Here is a 17685-nt window from a genome sequence, read left to right on the forward strand (position 1 = left end):
CTGTCACAAGTCCAATTCTTGATGTTAGGTACGTTAAAAAAATGAGCAACTTGGGTCTGTTGGGATTACCTTTTACAAGGAATTTTCACTTAATTAGAAACCTAACTGCCATTTAAAAACCATTTTCAGTTAGATATGAGTGGTGATCCTGGGCAAGGTTGGTGGCAGGCATAGGCATACATGTGCAAGGAAATGGCAAAGGGAAATCCTACAGTAAGGACAGGTACAGCAATGGCAACAGTTTGTTTCTAATAGGTGGGGAAGAACAATGAAAACTGTCACCACTTACCAGGTGCCTACAGTGGCCTTAGAGAGAACAGCTGTCTGCTACTCTATGCTGAGTTTTCGAAAGAGCAGAAGCCAGATTTTCCGGGGTCCCTGAAATTGTAGCCGCTGAATTTAGTTCAGGGCACCAGGCATCAGAGTTTCTCCCTCGTTTGTGTAGGTTGCTACCCTCCCACAGCCGAGTGCGGCTCCCAGGTCCTCCCCCAGGACCCTTACAGGACTGGCCCTGAGTCCCGCCCACTGACCCCTGAGCCTGAGAGGACAGCCAGACTCTGGGGGACTAGCCCCGGGCCCCTGCGCACTGTGAACAGCAGGCGTCGCTATTGTTCTTGTTCGGAGGAGCTGAAGGAAGTGGATAGGGTGGCTTTGGGAGGATGGAGGGACACAGAGTCCCCAGGGACACTTTGGAAAGGGGCCGCCGGAATAGCCCGCTTGCCTCTCGCTGCCCAGAGACCTCTCCCCAGCCTTTCGAGTCCTCGCGGAAAATGGTCGCAGAGAACCACGTCAGATCCACTGTCCCCTAACGACGCCATGTCGGTCATTGCGGGTGGGGGGACAGGGAATCTGGGACGCACCGGTTCTGCGCTTGCGCTGCCGCTCCGACCGGGGGCTCCGGGGTAACTGGGTGCCGGAGCGGAAGTGCTCCGCTGACCCCTGACCCCGAGGGCGTGAGAGTCCGCTGCCTGTTGTTCTCTGCGCGAAGCTGTCAGTTCCTGCGAGCAAAGTAAGGGGAGGCGGACTTGGGGAAGCGCTTCACCGGGAGGTTCCGGGGGCGTCATGGGGTGCGGTGTCCAGCGACAGAGCAGGGGTGCGATGTGTGTTGCGGGGCGGACTGCGGAGTTCGAGTGATTGAGGGATTCGCTGAGTGCCTAGTAAATGCCCTATGAGTGGGTACTACGACTATCTTCATTTGATAGAGCGAGAGGAAGAACAGAAAAGCTCGGAAGCCTGTCCATAGTCACACAGCTAGGAAACTGGGGAAGCGGTTCCCTTTTTTTTAATTTGTGGAACTTCAGAGTCCTTGCTAGGTATGCTACCATCCAGTTCTGCTGCGTTCTGTTGATGCTACTGTCACTGGGCCTGAGAGCATGACTTATTAGGCTACAAGTGCTAAACCCTGTTATTTCAATGCTGCCACAGGGATTGTAATAACAGTTATTCCGCACCAAAGCTCCTGGCTGAAACTTTCTTTGCAAAACTGCCCAACAAGGAAGAGCATGGTGACCAAATCAAAATCATGAGAAAGGGGGAAGGGATGGTGGGGTGAGCCAATGAAGGGCAGAGGGCTCAGGGGACAAAGTCAGTGGTTTCCAGCTCCATTGGAACTGTCCAGTGCTGGGCTCCTCTCCTCCCAGCCCTCTTAACCCTTGTTTGTCTCTTTTCCTCCAAATCACAGCAAGACATCCCTGTCCTCCAGACTTTGCTCAAGGTCTGTCACCTCTAGGGCTCAGTGTGATAATCGGGGATTTGTAATAATTTTTAATTTTTATTTGGCTAGTAATTAATATTCACTGTCAAAACTGAGAAATGCAAATAAACAAGAGGAAAGGTGACATCACCATTCAAAGGTAACTGTCAACATTTCAATAAATGCTCTTCCAGACTGCTCTTCCTGAGTACACACATACTGCTTAACAAATGGGATCACACTGCAGTTGCTTTTTGTAACCTGATTTTAAACATGTTAAGAAATGAAAACAGGCCCTAGCTGGATGGCTCAGTGGATAGAGTGTCAGCCTATGGACTGGGGGGTCCCAAGTTTGATTCCGGTTAGGGCACGTGCCTGGGTTGTAGGCTTGACCCCCAGTATGGAGCATGCAGGAGGCAGTCAATCAATGATTCTCTCTCATCATTGATGTTTCTATCTTTCTCCCCTCTCCCTTCCTCTCTGAAATCAATGGAAGTATATTTTTTTAAAAAAGAAATGAAAACAGGATTCCACACCATTTTTAAAGCCCATGTGGTATTACTATTTGTATTTTTTTTCTATTTGTATTTCCTACTTTTTAATGGAGTTCCATTTGCTGGAGGTTTGGTTGAGTCCAAATTTTTGAATGGTGGAAACAACTACACTAACATCCTTGCAGCTTTGTACTCTTTGTATTTGCTTTTTTATGATAAATTTTCAGGAATAGAATTATTGAGAGAAAGGAGGTACCAGGTTATTAATAGCTTCTGAGTAGATGTTTTTAAACACAAGTTATACATCTGTCCAAATTCCATGTGCAAAATCCACAAGTGCTTAGCAACATCTCAAGGGAATAGACTGGTGCTCCAGGCCATGTTTCCAGATTATTCTACCCAGGGTGCAAGGGTGATTATTGTTAGGCTGATGATTATGGTCTCATGGCTGTTTGCACTGATCTTGAACTTCCTAATTCTACCTTTGTAGATCTCCATCCTTTGTCCAGAGCAGAACAGAATGGCCATGTCCCAGGTGAGTGCCTCATTTCCCCCCTACTTTGTTTCCAGTGAGCTTCGGGCAGCTTTGGGGAATCTATAATGTAACCTTGAAAGATCTGTTAATCCCCTCTGCTCTGGCTGTTTTCTGTTCAACCTGTCGTGCACCTCAGGTTTCTCCAATCCTTGCCCTCCCCCCAAAAAGAATAAGAAAAGATAAAAAACAAATACTTTTCTCATCTTATTCCTCTGAGAAATTCACCTCATCTTTCTTCTCTTCCTTCTCAGAGAAGATTGTTTAAATACTTAGAATCATCTGGCTTCTTCCATTTCTTCACTTCCAGTTCACTTTTGCTTTTTCTTTATGTTGAAAATAATGAAAGAAAATCCATGCTTAATGTTTTAATATTCATGAAAAATAGTAGGCGAAACAGTCCCATTTCTTCTCCCCCAGTACCACGTTCTTCCACAAGATGCCCGCTATTAACAGTTTGGTGATAGCTTGGTGTGGATGCATTTACATCAGTTAAATTAACTAAAAACAGATACATATGTAATGTCGTACATTTTTTTGCACCAATGCCATCCAGCTCCCATATCCATCTTGCTTTTCCCATCTGATTATATATTCCAGGTGGTGTTCCTCATCCTATATAATAAAAGGTTAATATGCAAACTGTCCCCTCGACAGGGAGTTCGACCAGGGGGCGGGGCCATCCATCCAACCTCCTGTGTCCCCTCCCCCCGGCCAGCCCAGCCCAATTGGCCCGATCAGGGTAGGCCAGCCAGACCCTACCCATGCACGAATTCATGCACCGGGCCTCTAGTTAATACATAAAGATTATTTTAGTTCCTATTTGTAGTATGGATGTATCATTTAACTTTTTCTCTATTCATGGATACTTAGGTTTTTAATTTTCTTCTTCTTTTATAAACAGTGCCTCTTAAACAACTTTCTAGGTATATATCCAGTAGTGCAGATATTTATGGAGAATACACCTGGAAGTTGGAATTTTAAATCAAAGGTATTCACACTTCAAATTTGCCCTCCCAAATCCTAGATTAATTGCTACTTTCACAAAATTTTAAAGGCCAGGTCATTTCTATGTTCAGCTTTTCCAGGCTCTTGAAAGATGAAAAGGAATTCAATTCATTTTATGAAGCCACTTAACCTTACATTTGAAGAAGATACTACAATGTAAATCATAGACCATTTTTACTTAAGAATATGCATACTAAAATTCTAAAAACATATTCTAAATAGAGCATTAATGCATTGAATTGAGCATTTTTAAAAGTAATTTGTACATATGATAAAAATTCAAACAAAAGCATTAACAAAAGGTGAAAAAGAATTCTTCCTGTTCCCCTGTCCCCTCTTCTCCTTCATTTTTATACATTCTTCTAGATATCAGGTATGCATATGTACCTATCTTGAAATAAAAATCTTTTTTTCTTTTTCATATATTATAGCACATTCTGGTACTTTTCATGATCATTTTCCCTTCACTGTATTTGGCCAGCCCCAGGTTTTCTCAAATTGGTACTCTTGACATTTTAGGCCAGATAATGCTATATTGTAGGGAGCTTGAGTATACATTGGAGATATTCAGCAACATCGCTGACCTCTACCCTCTTGATGTCAGCACCCCCACCCCACATGGCAATGAAAAATTTTTACAGGCATTGCCAACTATTCCCTGGAAGACAAAATCACCCAGGGTTGTACCCCATTTACAAAGTGGCTGATTGATACCCCACTGCCTGGAAATACCATTACATATTTACCTTCTGTGATGTACATTTAGGATGTTTTGATGCCATAAACAACATAGCAATACATATCCATGTACATTTCAGTTTGTAGCCATATCTGACCTGGTAGATAACTTTCTAGAGGTGAGAATTCTAGGTCAAAGGCTGTGAATCTTAAATTTTGACAGTTTAGGGCTTCTAAGCCAGGTGGCTCCCTCTCTTCTCTAGTGAGGTCATGGTCCCTAGCAACTGAGCTATCATTTGGAAGGAGTGAGAGGAGAGGGTGAGCTGCTCTGAGAACTCCTGCTCCCTGTCTCCTTCTTCTGCAGAGCTAAGTAAAACTGATGCCATGGAATGCCTATTGGAGCCTGGTGGGTGCAAAATGTTTCCTTGAATTCAAGACCACAAAGTGTTGGTGTGACAGTGTAGGATCCAGAGTGTAAATAAATGGGTTATTGGTCTCTGACAGGAATCCGGGCACTTAGAAAAGTGAGTTTTTGTTTGGTGGTGACAAGCCAAACATAGACCTTCCTTTGTTTACCTCAATCTGCTGACCAGGCCAGACACAGACCCTCCGGCTTCCTGGTTTTTGGTGTGTGTGTGTGTGTGTGTGTGTGTGTGTGTGTGTGTGTGTTTATGATTGATTAGCTAAGATTAGAACCGTTGGTCATTATAAAGGAAAAACCCATTGAGTCCCTTCTGTATAAGGGAAAACCCAGTTCTTCCGCACCATGTCTTTCTTCCCTGTATTTCTCCTTTTTGTGTCTCTTTCACTATTCACACAGAACACTTCCCTTCTGCCACTTCTGGTCACCAAATGTGTGGAGGTTTTTCCCCACAGCAAGCACTTCTTTGTCACTGGGTATCCTACAGTCTAACTCAATTTTTTTTTTTTACATTCTCCAATATATTTTATTTTTTATTTTGTTGGTTTTTTTGTGTGACCACAAATCAATCTTTATTTTATTTCTTATTGCTTAAAGTATTAGAAAGAGTATTACATATGTCTCCTTTTTTCCCCTTGACCTTCCCCTGGCTTCCCCTACTCCCTAGTGTCTGTGTCCATTGGTTATGCTTATATGCATGCATACAAGTCCTTCGGTTGATCTCTTCCCCCCCCCCAACCCTCCCCGGCCTTCCCACTGTAGTTTGACAGTCTGTTCGATGTTGCTCTGCTTCTGTATCTATTTTTAACACTAACTACCTGAAGATAGCATCAGATCCCACAAGGGTGTGTGTGTGTGTGTGTGTGTGTGTGTGTGTGTGTGTGTGTTTATGATTGATTAGCTAAGATTAGAACCGTTGGTCATTATAAAGGAAAAACCCATTGAGTCCCTTCTGTATAAGGGAAAACCCAGTTCTTCCGCACCATGTCTTTCTTCCCTGTATTTCTCCTTTTTGTGTCTCTTTCACTATTCACACAGAACACTTCCCTTCTGCCACTTCTGGTCACCAAATGTGTGGAGGTTTTTCCCCACAGCAAGCACTTCTTTGTCACTGGGTATCCTACAGTCTAACTCAATTTTTTTTTTTTACATTCTCCAATATATTTTATTTTTTATTTTGTTGGTTTTTTTGTGTGACCACAAATCAATCTTTATTTTATTTCTTATTGCTTAAAGTATTAGAAAGAGTATTACATATGTCTCCTTTTTTCCCCTTGACCTTCCCCTGGCTTCCCCTACTCCCTAGTGTCTGTGTCCATTGGTTATGCTTATATGCATGCATACAAGTCCTTCGGTTGATCTCTTACCCCCCCCCAACCCTCCCCGGCCTTCCCACTGTAGTTTGACAGTCTGTTCGATGTTGCTCTGCTTCTGTATCTATTTTTAACACTAACTACCTGAAGATAGCATCAGATCCCACAAGTTAAGGGCTCAGTCCCACAAAACTGCCCACCACACCTGTGTTTCTGACCAAGCAGCTATAGATCCCAGAGGTTCCAGTGACTCCCCATCTTGGTTAATTTGCTAGAGTACCTCACAGAACTCAGGGAAACATAGGCTATGAGAAAGGATACAGATGAGCTTCCAGAAGAAGAGATACATAGGGTGAGGCCTGGGAGGGTTCTGAGTGCAGAAGCTTCTGTCCTCATGGAGTTGGGGGGGGGGGCGTCACCCTCCCTGTATGTGGGTATGTCCACCCACCTGGAAGCTCCCTGAATCCCTTACTATAGGAATTTCTTCAAGGCCTCCCCTCATACATACACTCAATTATTAACTCCATTTCCATCCCTGGTCCTTTCTCTGGAGGATGGTGGTTGGGGCTGAAAATTTCAAGCTTCTAATCATGGCTTGGTCTTTCTAGTGACCAGCCCCCCATTCAGGAGTCAATCAAGAGTCACCTCTTTAGAACAAAAGGCGTTCCTAGTGATTTTATCATTTAGGAAATGATAAGGTTTTAGGAGCTCTGTGCCAGGAACCAGGGAGCAGATACCAAATATATATTTTCTCTTATCTCACAGTCATGATTGAGTAGCTGCATTTAGAACCGTTCTAGTTCTGTAGTCTCTGTGAAGTCTTCTGTGTCAGCCCCAAGAATTTACATCTTCTTCTCCTCTGTTCATAGTCTTCTCTGTCACTGTCCTCTGAGGGCTGACAACCCTCCTTCTCTCTCACTTTCCCTCCCTCCTTCCCTCCCTCCCTCCCTCCCTCTTTCTCATATATGAGTTTCTAAGTGTTGTTCTTTTACCTCTGCTATGCTGAAGCTCCTTCTGTTCAGGAGGTGTTTGTTTTTTATTAATCTTTACATCCTTGGAACTTAACTGCTTGGACACTATTCAATAAATATGGGTTGAAAGAATGAATTTTCAGGGTAAGATCTGTTTTTTCATAAAGCTTGAAATAACTTTGTTACATAAACACTTTATATCCTATACTATGTCAAATTGTGGACAGTGAACAGCATAAGGACAATTATATAGAGGAAGGCAATGCAGTGTGCTGTGTTAAAATGTAGGTGTGAAGACCTGGCCAGTGTTCTCAGTGGTTAGAGCATCAGCGTGTGCACCAAAGGGTGGCAGGTTCTATTCCCAATCAAGGACAGGCACCTGGGTTGCAGGTTCACTCCCGGCCCTGGGTTGGGGTGCAGGTGGGAGGCAACCAACCGATGTGTCTCTCACATCTCTCTCTCTCTCTCTCTCTCTCTCTCTCCCTCCCTCCCTCCCTCCCTTCCACTCTCTCTGAAAAGCAATGGAAAAAATATCCTCTGCTGAGGATTAACCAAAAAAAATGTGGGTGTGGAAACCAGACCACTTGGGTTCTAATCCCTAATTCCTAGGTACATGACCTTGGGTGAGTAACTTTGCACTGTGTGTGCCTCACTGTCTTCATCTGTCAGGGTTCTGGGTGGGAGTAAGGATCGAAATACTTAGGATAGGCACAGAGTAGGCAGTTGATACAAGTCATATATATCCAGTCCCCCGAGCGCATCACTCTGGGCTAGAGAAAAATGTGCTGTTGTAGGAATCATTGACCTTCAGAGATGTGTTTGTGGACTTCACCTTGGAGGAGTGGCAGCAACTGGACTTTTCTCAGAAGAACCTCTACAGGGATGTCATGCTGGAGAACTACGGCCACCTGGTCTCTGTGGGTGAGGGACTGCTCCATGGTGTGGCTAGAATACCCCTACTCATGTCTCCCTCTCTCGGCTGCTGCATGCTCAGGGGTGTCTGAAGCCCTGAATGAGTTCAGGCCTAAGGCTCACTGTCAAGAATTCATAATCCTGTTTGCACCCGGCACAGTACGTTTGTGCTCTCGCTTTCTATGTGCATGTTCTGCATGAGGGGAAAATAGCTGTGCTCATGGGACGGTCACCGAAGCCAGACCATCTTCACCCTGCAAGGATGGGCCTCGGTTCTAGACTGCCTCCAGCATTAATAATAAAGTCCTCTGTCATTTCACCTCCACAGGATACCTGGTGGATACACCAGATGTGATCTTCAGGTTCGGACAAGGAGAAGAGGCCAGGAGGGAAGATGGAGAACCCATAATACAGAGCTGTCCAGGTGAGCATGTGCCAGCCAGTCAGGACAGGGCCAGGAGAACACAGTAGAGCAGTGAGAGCTTGGCCTTGGGCATGCCCTTGAGCTCTTCTCAGAGCCCTAGCCTTAAGGACAGGACTCAGGTTGAAATGAGTTGCTGTGATATCCACAGGATGCCCCCCATACACTGGTTGCCTAGTGAGAAGTGCTAAGCCTTTTCTTCTCCATCTTTTCTGGAACCTTCAGGGCTTTCCCCCTCTTGAGCATTTGTATTTTCATCAGAATAGAAGTAGATGCAAGTGTGATGTTTCCTCTTTATTTGCTATATGGTGGGCCCTTTGAGTCTGAAACTTGGAGTCTTGTCTTCAGCCTCAGGGAAATGATCCTACCTGGTTTAATAGAATCAGTGTGGACAAAAAAGCTTTGCTAATGACCTTCAACTCTACCAGACTAGGTACCCACTTGTCTTTTCCTGCCCTCACGGTGTGAGTAAACAGTGTCAACATTCACACAGATCTCTGTTTTCTCTTCTTATTTCCTCTCAGACTCTTCCAAAACTGACTTGTGACTGCTGGTTTTCCTATTCCTCCTCTTATCAGTACTTCCTTCCCACTCAACTCTTTTGTCTTTTGTATTATCTGTTTATTCAAAAAAGAAATAAAAACTGGAGAGGACATTACTTTATGGTGGCAAGCTTCAGTGATCCATACCTCAGTCCTGGACAGAGCTGCTTTTTTTTCCTTTATCTGTTTGTTTTTGCTCTGCACCCCTAATGGGGATTCAGACACTCTTCAGATGTTAGTTTTCCTCTTTCTCTCCCACTCACAGTGGCCACTCAGTGCGCCTATTCCAAATAAGTCTGTCTAGAGCAGTGATGGCGAACCTTTTGAGCTCGGCGTGTCAGCATTCTGAAAAACCCTGACTTAACTCTGGTGCCGTGTCACATATAGAAATTTTTTGATATTTGCAAGCATAGTAAAACAAAGATGTATATTTTTGATATTTATTTTATATATTTAAATGCCATTTAACAAAGAAAAATCAACCAAAAAATGAGTTCGCGTGTCACCTCTGACACGCGTGTCATAGGTTCGCCATCACTGGGCTAGAATGCTGCTACTATTCAGTGTGGTTCATGGACTAGCAACATGGTCAAGGCCTGGGCTCTAAGTAGAAATGCACCTCAAATTGACTGAATCTGAATTTGCTGTGAAAATTAGTGTCAGAGCTACTGCCATAGTCAGATACTGACCCAGCTGATCCCAAGTGACTCCTGGGTGCCTTTCCCAGAGCCCATGCCTACTGGGCAGAGGCATCCTCTCCCTCAGAACCTTCCTGTGCAGGCGTACACCCACCACTCTGTAGCTTCTCCCAGGGACATTTTGGGCTACAATTTCCTCTTCATTGCTCAGTTATTCCCATATCTACTGCCTTGTAGAGATTCACTGGGAGTTCCAGTCTACTAATGGCATGCCTTTTCCTACTTCCAATGTTTCCAGGGATTATAATGACTGTGAGTTCATTCTTATTTCAGTGGTATCCTGGAAGGAGGAAAAGCAAACTAGAGGCACAGTCCAGCCTTGGAGTTCTGATTCCCTTATATAAAAAGCATACAATATTGCCCTGGCTGGTGTAGCTCAGTTGGTTAAGCATCATCCTGTGCACCAAAAGGTCACCGGTTCTATTCCTGGGCACAAAACCAAGTTTTGGGTTCGATTCCAGGTCCAGGGGCATATGCGAGGACATGGATCAATGTTTCTCTCTAAAATCAATGAAAATATTTTTTTAAAGTATCCTTCCTTCCTATATAACAAAAGCCTAATATGCAAATAGACCAAACAGCGGAACAACTGGTGGAATGACCGGTCGCTATGATGCGCACTGACCACCAGAAGGCAGACGCTCAACGTAGGAGCTGCCCCCAGCCTGCAGGCCCCAGGCCAGCCAAGGCAAGTGCCAGCGCCCACCCTCCCCCAGATTGCTCTGCATCGCCCACAGAGGGAGGCGACCTGCAGCAGCAGCGGGGGGCAGGGCCGGCAAGTGGGTGGCACCAGGCCAGCCAACGTGGGTGCCAGTGGGGGTCTCCCAGACCGCCCCGCCGGTTGCCCCACAGATCAGTCCTGATCACCGGCCAGGCTTAGGGACCCTGCCCCTGCACGAATTTCGTGTACTGGGCCTTTAGTAAGATATTAAAAGTAGTGGAGGTTCATGTTATGTAGGAGTTCTGAACAGTATGTTATTCAGAGTAATCCTAGTGTGTTTCTAGTCACACTTCCAAGTGCAGCCTCTTTTCAGGGTTTCTGTTTTTAATTCTTGGGAGTGTTTAGTTTTGCCACCCTTCTGTGAAATATAAAGATGTAGCTCAATTACACATTGGCCTTCTGCTCCCCAGCTCCTTCGCAACTTTTAAAATTTTTTTATTTTTAGTTTTTTTAATTTGCTGGTTCTTTATGTTGGATAATTTTGGATTCTATCGTAGATACTGGTGATTATTTTGTTGTTTTAATATTCATTTATCATGTAATTAACCTGGTTAGATTCAGACCACTAGTTTCATCTCACCATCTGAGGGTGTTGGTTACAGTCAGTTCAGTTTTCAAAGCCTTCACTGTGCTCCTTTGGATCTGTGTCGTGTATGCACCTTTCAAGAGTTAATGTAAGACTTGAGTGATGGTTTAAGTCTTTGTACAATTTTCAAAGCCTTCACTGTCCTGCTTTAGGTCTGTCTCACGCACGTGTTACTCAGGTGTTGGCCTCAGACTTGAGCTGTGGTTTAAATCTTAGTTTAGTTCAGTTCTATGAAGCTTTGCTTTCCTTGCATGCACAGCTCTTGGATGAGCTCATGTCTTATGGAGATTCATATGCGATTGGGACAAAGTTTTGTAAAAAAAAACACTGAGTGATGTACGGGCTGCTTTTCCACTTTCTGGTTCACCTTCAAGTCTCTCCACTTTTGTTTACTTGTTAGAATCCTCAAGTAGCTGCTTTACATATTCTGTCCAAAGTTTTTAGTTGAAATAATCAATAGACATACTTCATTGTAGCCAGACGTAGAAACCTCAAATTCATTAATTCTAGGTTTTATCTTTATCTCTGTCCTTTTGCTAGTTTGAATTTAATTTTCTCTTTTCCTGGTTTCATAAGGTAGAAGCTTAGATCATTAATTTGATAGCTTATTTTTCTAATATAAGCATTGCAAATGCTATGACAGTCTTTAAGAACTGATCTAGCTATTTTAACACCTTTATTGTATAATTGACATACAAGAAATTGCACATATTTAAAGTGTATAATTTGATAAGTTTTGACATGTACACACCCATGAATCTATCACCACAATCAAGATAATGAAGTCATAGATGAGTTGGAAATATTCCTGCATCTCTTCAGTTCTTTGGAAGAATTTGTGTAAAATTGGTATTAGTTTTACTTAAATGTTTGATAGAATTCTCTAGTGAAGGCATCTGGGATTGGAGTTTTCTTTGTGGGAAGGTATAAAATTACAATTTCAATTTCTTTAATAGATATTGGGTTATTCAGATTATTCTTGAATTAATTTGGTAATTTGTACCTTTCAAGGAATTTGTTCATTTCACCTAAATTGTCAAATTTATTGGCATATAGTTGTTCATAATATTCCCTTATTATCCTTTTTATTTTCGAGGGTCAGTGGTAATCTCATTTTAGTTTTTAAAAAGTCTAATTTCGTGTAGTAGTGAAAACTATGAACTTCATTTAAAGGGAAATCTTTCCCCCTTTTCCCCTCTTGAGTCCTGCTCCCCTCATTCCCTCCCTGGACAAACAATATCACGAATATGGTGAGTATCCTTCTAATCCTTGTTTTTATACTTTTACTACATATCTGTCATTAATATAACATTCTTTTTGTAAATTTACCAGATTAGTGTTCTCAAACAATAGGCGTCTTTCTACAACTTGCTTTCTGTATTCAGTGTTGCACTTTGAGCTTTACCTATGCTGATATGTTATATTTACTAGTTCATTCATTTTAACTCTTGTATAGCATGCCAATGTCTGAGTATCACAGTTCATTAATCCATACCTCTATTGGTGAGCATTTGGTTGTTTCTAATACTTTTGTTGCCCTTCTTGTACATGTATCCCGACTCACATTTGCAGAATTTGTCTATGGTGTAACTACAAGTGGAATACCTGGTAGGGTATGTACATTTTCAATATCACTAGGTGTATTGTGTCTTTTCTCTCATAAATAAGTTCAGTTTGCCTTGTGTGCTTAAGAGTTTTGCATCTATGTAAATGAAATTTCTTTATAATATGCTCATATTCTGACCTTATTTGCTTTTGGCATTAAGTTCATTCTGTTTTGGATAATATTAAGCATTGTTTTACTATAATGTTATTTTCAACATTTCTCTCTCATTTTGTTCTAATTGTCTTTTGAAAGCAAAGAGCTGATGTTTAAAAATACAATTTAATATGGTCAGCTTTTAGTTAATATTTATTTATTATGTTATTACTTATATTTGTATTTCTTACTTGTTTGTATTTTCTATATAGCCTGCTTTTTCTTTACCTCTTTTTTTCTGCTTTTGCTGTATTTTCTTTACCGCCTTTTTCCCCTTTGGCCGTCTTCCTCCTGAATATTTCAAGTACCAAGCATTATTCTTAGCCATGCTGTGGCAAATTCTCTGTCTTTTCTTGTCCAAAAATGTCTATATTTGTCATCTTTCTTTGAAATAATTTATCTAGGAATAGAGTTATAAAATGTAGCTTCTCTCAGGACTTTGAAAATATTCTTTAGTATTTTTGCTTTTTTTTTTAACCTAGATAGGGGGTCTCAAGATCACTACCAGATTCAGATATTCTTGAGAAAGATGCATGGGAATCAGCATATAGTTGTACTTACAGCTAAGATTTATTACAATGATGAAGTGAGCATATATAATTAGATCATAAGGGGAAAAACAGTCATAGATTCTGGAGGAATTCATGTATAGTATCCCTTATGCTTTCTCTCTCCCATGAAAGGTCACACAGGGCACACTTCTCCTAGTAGTGAAATTCAGCAACCTGTGTGATGTTTATGCCCAGGGAAGACTATTAGAGGCTCACCACCCTCAGATTTTGTTTGAGGCTGGTCAGATACACAAACTTGGCTTAGCACATACCAAAATGCCAGACTCCCACAAGGAAAAGAAATGCTCAGCATAAATCACAGGGTTTGTATGAGCAGCCTTATCTCTTAGGGAATGGTGGGGACATTCCTGAACTCCAAATTCCCAAATGTCAGCCAAGGGCCAGCCTCCCAAGGAGGTCTTCCTAAGTATAGCACTCTCAAGGCTTCTTTGTTAACCTATGTCTTGGTATATTGCCTCTCTCCATTTTCTCTATTCTTCCATTTGGATGTTATATTAAACTTATGTTGAAACATCATTTCTCTATTTCTCTTAACATATTTCTATTTTGTTAGCTCTTTATGCTACATTTTTTGTGTTATTTCTCAAGCTGTCATCTAATTCATTAAATCTGTCTTTATCTGTGACTAGTTCAACCTCTCTAGTTTAACACCTATATATTCTTTTATATTTATACTAGAGGCCAGGTGCACAAAAATTTGTGCACTCGGGGGGTCCCTCAGCCCAGCCTGTGCCCTCTCGCAGTCTGGGACCCCCTCAGGAGATGTCCACCTGTTGGCTTAAGCCCGCTCCCCAGGGGGATCAGGCCAAAGCTGGCAGTCAGACATCCCTTTGGCAGCCCGGGAGCCCTCAGGGGATGTCCACTTGCCAGCGGGGAGCAGGCCTAAGCTGCAGTTGGACATCCTTAGCGCTGCTGAGGAGGCGGGAGAGGCTCCTGCCACCACCGCTGTGCTGGTAGCCATCAGCCTGGCTTGTGGCTGAGCAGAGCTCCTCCTGTGGGAGCACACTGACCACCAGGGGGCAGCTCCTGCATTGAGCATCTGCCCCCTGGTGGTCAGTGTGTGTCATAGTGACCAGTCATTCCCAGTCATTCTGCTGTTAGGGTCAATCTGCATATTACCCTTTTATTATATAGGATTCCCAAAAATTTCCTATTTTTCAACCCATAGTCCAATTCTTACCTGATTTTTTTGTATACTTAAAATGTATGTATTTTAAAGTTCATATGTTTCTACTAGATATATTTCTAGGAATGTGGGAGTATCTTTAAATGTATCTGCTAATTCTCTCTCACAATGATTCATTTCCTTGTGAGGTTTTTAATTGCTTACTGTGAGCTCTTCAGTAAGAATTGGTTTTCCATAGATGGGCTGTGAGCCCTAAACTATAAAAACATAACAATATAGGGTATGTACATTGTTGGAAAGTTTTAGAAAGTTTGCCATTGCTAAGAACCTACTAATAACAGGACCAGTTTTCAGGTTAATTTTTCAGATTGTTGTTGCTGTACTACACTGACAATCACTTGAATTGGGTTACAGAACTAGGTTTTTTGTTTCTTATACAATAGAGGCCCAGTGCACGAAATTCATGCACTGGAGGGGGTCCCTCAGCCCAGTCTGCACCCTCTTGCAGTCCAGGACCCCTCAGTCTTTACCACCCTCCTGCTCGCTGCTCCTTACCGCCACCACCACTATGCTTGCTGGCCATGAGCCTGACTTCTCGCTGAGCAGTGCTCCCCCTGTAGGAGTGCACTGATCACCAGAGGGCAGCTCCTGTGTTTGCTCCCTGGTGGTCAGTGCACATCATAGTGACCAGTTCTGGTCGTTCCGCCATAAGTGTCGCTTAGGCTTTTATTATATAGATAATATCCTTATTTTCAATTTCCTTGACCAGTGGGGAGTCGTTCTAGTTCCTGTTAAACAAGCATGGAAACACCTTGTGATTCCAGCTTTAAGCACAAATTACATTCCTGAACATTTGTGCCCTATGGTCTGGAGTCCCCTGCAAATCCTCAACCTTCAATTTCTGTTCATCCCACCACTTTAAATTCCCACTTCACTTTTCACATGTATTAAGTTTATTTTCTTGATTTTGAGCTTGACTGTGTTTTAAATTATTTTTGTTAAATATGGGCCAGCATTTCTTTGCCTTTTCATTTGGTAGTGGTGGAGGAGCATAGGGAGGGTCCATCCACATCAGCTCAAATCTATTGATAGGAATTCTCAGTGGGATGTTTATTAATTAATTTTATCCTAGAACATTATAGTAGGAGCATTTACAAGTTTGATGATTTATTGCATTTTTTTCCCTAGAATTCTGGAAAGTTGATGATCAGAAAGATAACCACAAGAAAAGCCAAGATAAATCTCTGTGGCAAGCTACATTTATACACCAGGAAACTCTGAAGGATGCGAGTGACCAAGAAGTAAGAACATGCGGAAAAATTATTTATCCCAGCACAGACTTTGTTTCTATAAGAAAAAGACTCCTTAAACATTATTCATGGGAAAGATGTTCAAAACATAATTTGAACTTTCTTAGTCAAAATAGAAGCTATGGACAAAAGAAAGATGATGAATATCAGCCATATTGGAAATTATGCTTCCATTCTAATCTTGATAAAGCTCAACCTGGAGAGAAAATCTTTGAACCTAAACACCATGGAAAAGCCTTCCACCATAAGCGAGCCCTTAAAAGTCAGAAAATTCAAACTGGGGAGAAACCCTATGAATGTCCTGACTGTGGAAAAGCATTTATCCAGAAAGGAAACCTTGCTGTACATCAGAGAATTCACACTGGAGAGAAACCTTATGAATGCTGTGAATGTGCAAAAGCCTTCAGCCAGAAGTCAACCCTCATTGCACACCAGAGAACTCATACAGGGGAGAAGCCCTATGAATGCAATGAATGTGGGAAAACCTTTATCCAGAAGTCAACTCTAATTAAACATCAGCGAACTCATACAGGAGAGAAACCATTTGTATGTGGTGAATGTACAAAAACTTTTAAGAGTTCATATCACCTTATTAGACATGAAAAAACACACATTAGACAAGCATTTTGTGAAGGTATCAAACGTGGTAAGTCAAGCCTTATGCATCAGAGGACTCAGACGGGTGAGAAACCTGAATGCAATAAACACAGGAAAACCTTTTATAAGAAACCCACCCCCATTAAACATCAGAGAATGCATACAAAAGAGAAAACTTTTGAGTGCAACGAATGTGGAAAAAGCTTCAGGGGAAAGTCAGACCTCTCTGTTCATCAGAGAATTCACACAGGAGAAAAACCCTATGAATGTAGCATACGTGGGAAGACTTTCAGTGGGAAATCACACCTCTCTGTACATCATAGAACTCATACAGGAGAGAGACCTCATGAATGCAGAAGATGTGGGAAAGCCTTTGGTGAGAAATCGACCCTTATTGTACATCAAAGAACTCATACAGGAGAAAAACCCTATAAATGCAATGAATGTGGGAAAGCCTTCAGTGAGAAGTCACCACTGATTAAACACCAGAGAATTCATACAGGAGAGAGACCCTATGAATGCAGTGACTGTGGGAAAGCCTTTAGTAGGAAGTCAACTCTCATTAAACATCACAGAATTCATACAGGGGGAAAACCATATGAGTGTAGCGAATGTGGGAAGGCTTTCCGTGTGAAATCAACTCTCATTGTACATCATAGAACTCATACAGGAGAGAAACCCTATGAATGCAAAGAATGTGGCAAAGCCTTCAGTGGGAAGTCAACTCTCATTAAACATCAGAGAAGTCATTCAGGAGATAAAACCTCTTAATATACTTAAGAGTGGGGTAACATCACTAGCAGTTATATTTCATTGTATATCAATTCATCCTTGGGAGTAACTCTTAAAGGTCAGAAATTCTTCATATAATATTTAATGTTCATTTAACTTAATAAAAAGTATAATTGCAGAAGCATATAATAAATGTGATCAATATTTCACCCAGAATTCTTATGCATGCATGGCAAATTGTATATCAAAGAATTCAAAAGTGGCAAAAACTGTGTCTTGGTGTTGGAAAGCCTTTGGAGAGAATTTAAATGCCATTGCGTATCAGAGTATTTATGCTGTGGAAAAACTACAAATTTAATGAATTTATAAAACTGTTAGAAATTATGAGAGAAATATGTTCCAAACATTGTGGAAAAGGTGCAGAGGCTGCAAATAAGCACTCATTAGTAACACTAAGATATATTCATTGTGGAATAGAGTATGACATTTTTAAAAGAACAGTACAATAAAGCATAAAATATTAATCCTAGCTAGGGCAGACTTCCAATGTATTTCTTAAATAGAGTGAGAAAGGATGAGTCAGCATGATCCATGAGAGA

The 17685-nt window shown here is 41.9% G+C and overlaps 1 protein-coding gene across 4 annotated transcripts; it reads left to right on the plus strand.

The window, feature by feature from the left end:
* Positions 1 to 945: 945 nt before the first annotated feature.
* Positions 946 to 17267, plus strand: ZNF674 (zinc finger protein 674). Of its 4 annotated transcripts, XM_014544052.1 has the most exons (6): positions 2678 to 2722; positions 7630 to 7733; positions 7905 to 8031; positions 8351 to 8446; positions 12194 to 12240; positions 15636 to 17267. In XM_014544052.1, the coding sequence occupies exons 2-6, from the start codon at positions 7724 to 7726 to the stop codon at positions 17123 to 17125; spliced, it is 1770 nt and encodes a 589-aa protein (XP_014399538.1). In that variant the 5' UTR covers positions 2678 to 2722; positions 7630 to 7723; the 3' UTR covers positions 17126 to 17267. The 4 variants fall into 4 exon arrangements, with proteins under 4 accessions (XP_005871654.2, XP_014399540.1, XP_014399539.1 ...); XM_005871592.2 differs by lacking the exons at positions 7630 to 7733; positions 12194 to 12240 and adding an exon at positions 946 to 1009; XM_014544054.1 differs by lacking the exons at positions 7630 to 7733; positions 12194 to 12240 and adding an exon at positions 946 to 1009 and having other exon boundaries at positions 7950 to 8031.
* The last annotated feature ends 418 nt before the right edge of the window (positions 17268 to 17685 follow it).

This window comes from Myotis brandtii, unplaced genomic scaffold (assembly GCF_000412655.1).
Source record: "Myotis brandtii unplaced genomic scaffold, ASM41265v1 scaffold349, whole genome shotgun sequence".
In the NCBI taxonomy this organism is placed as follows: domain Eukaryota; kingdom Metazoa; phylum Chordata; class Mammalia; order Chiroptera; family Vespertilionidae; genus Myotis; species Myotis brandtii.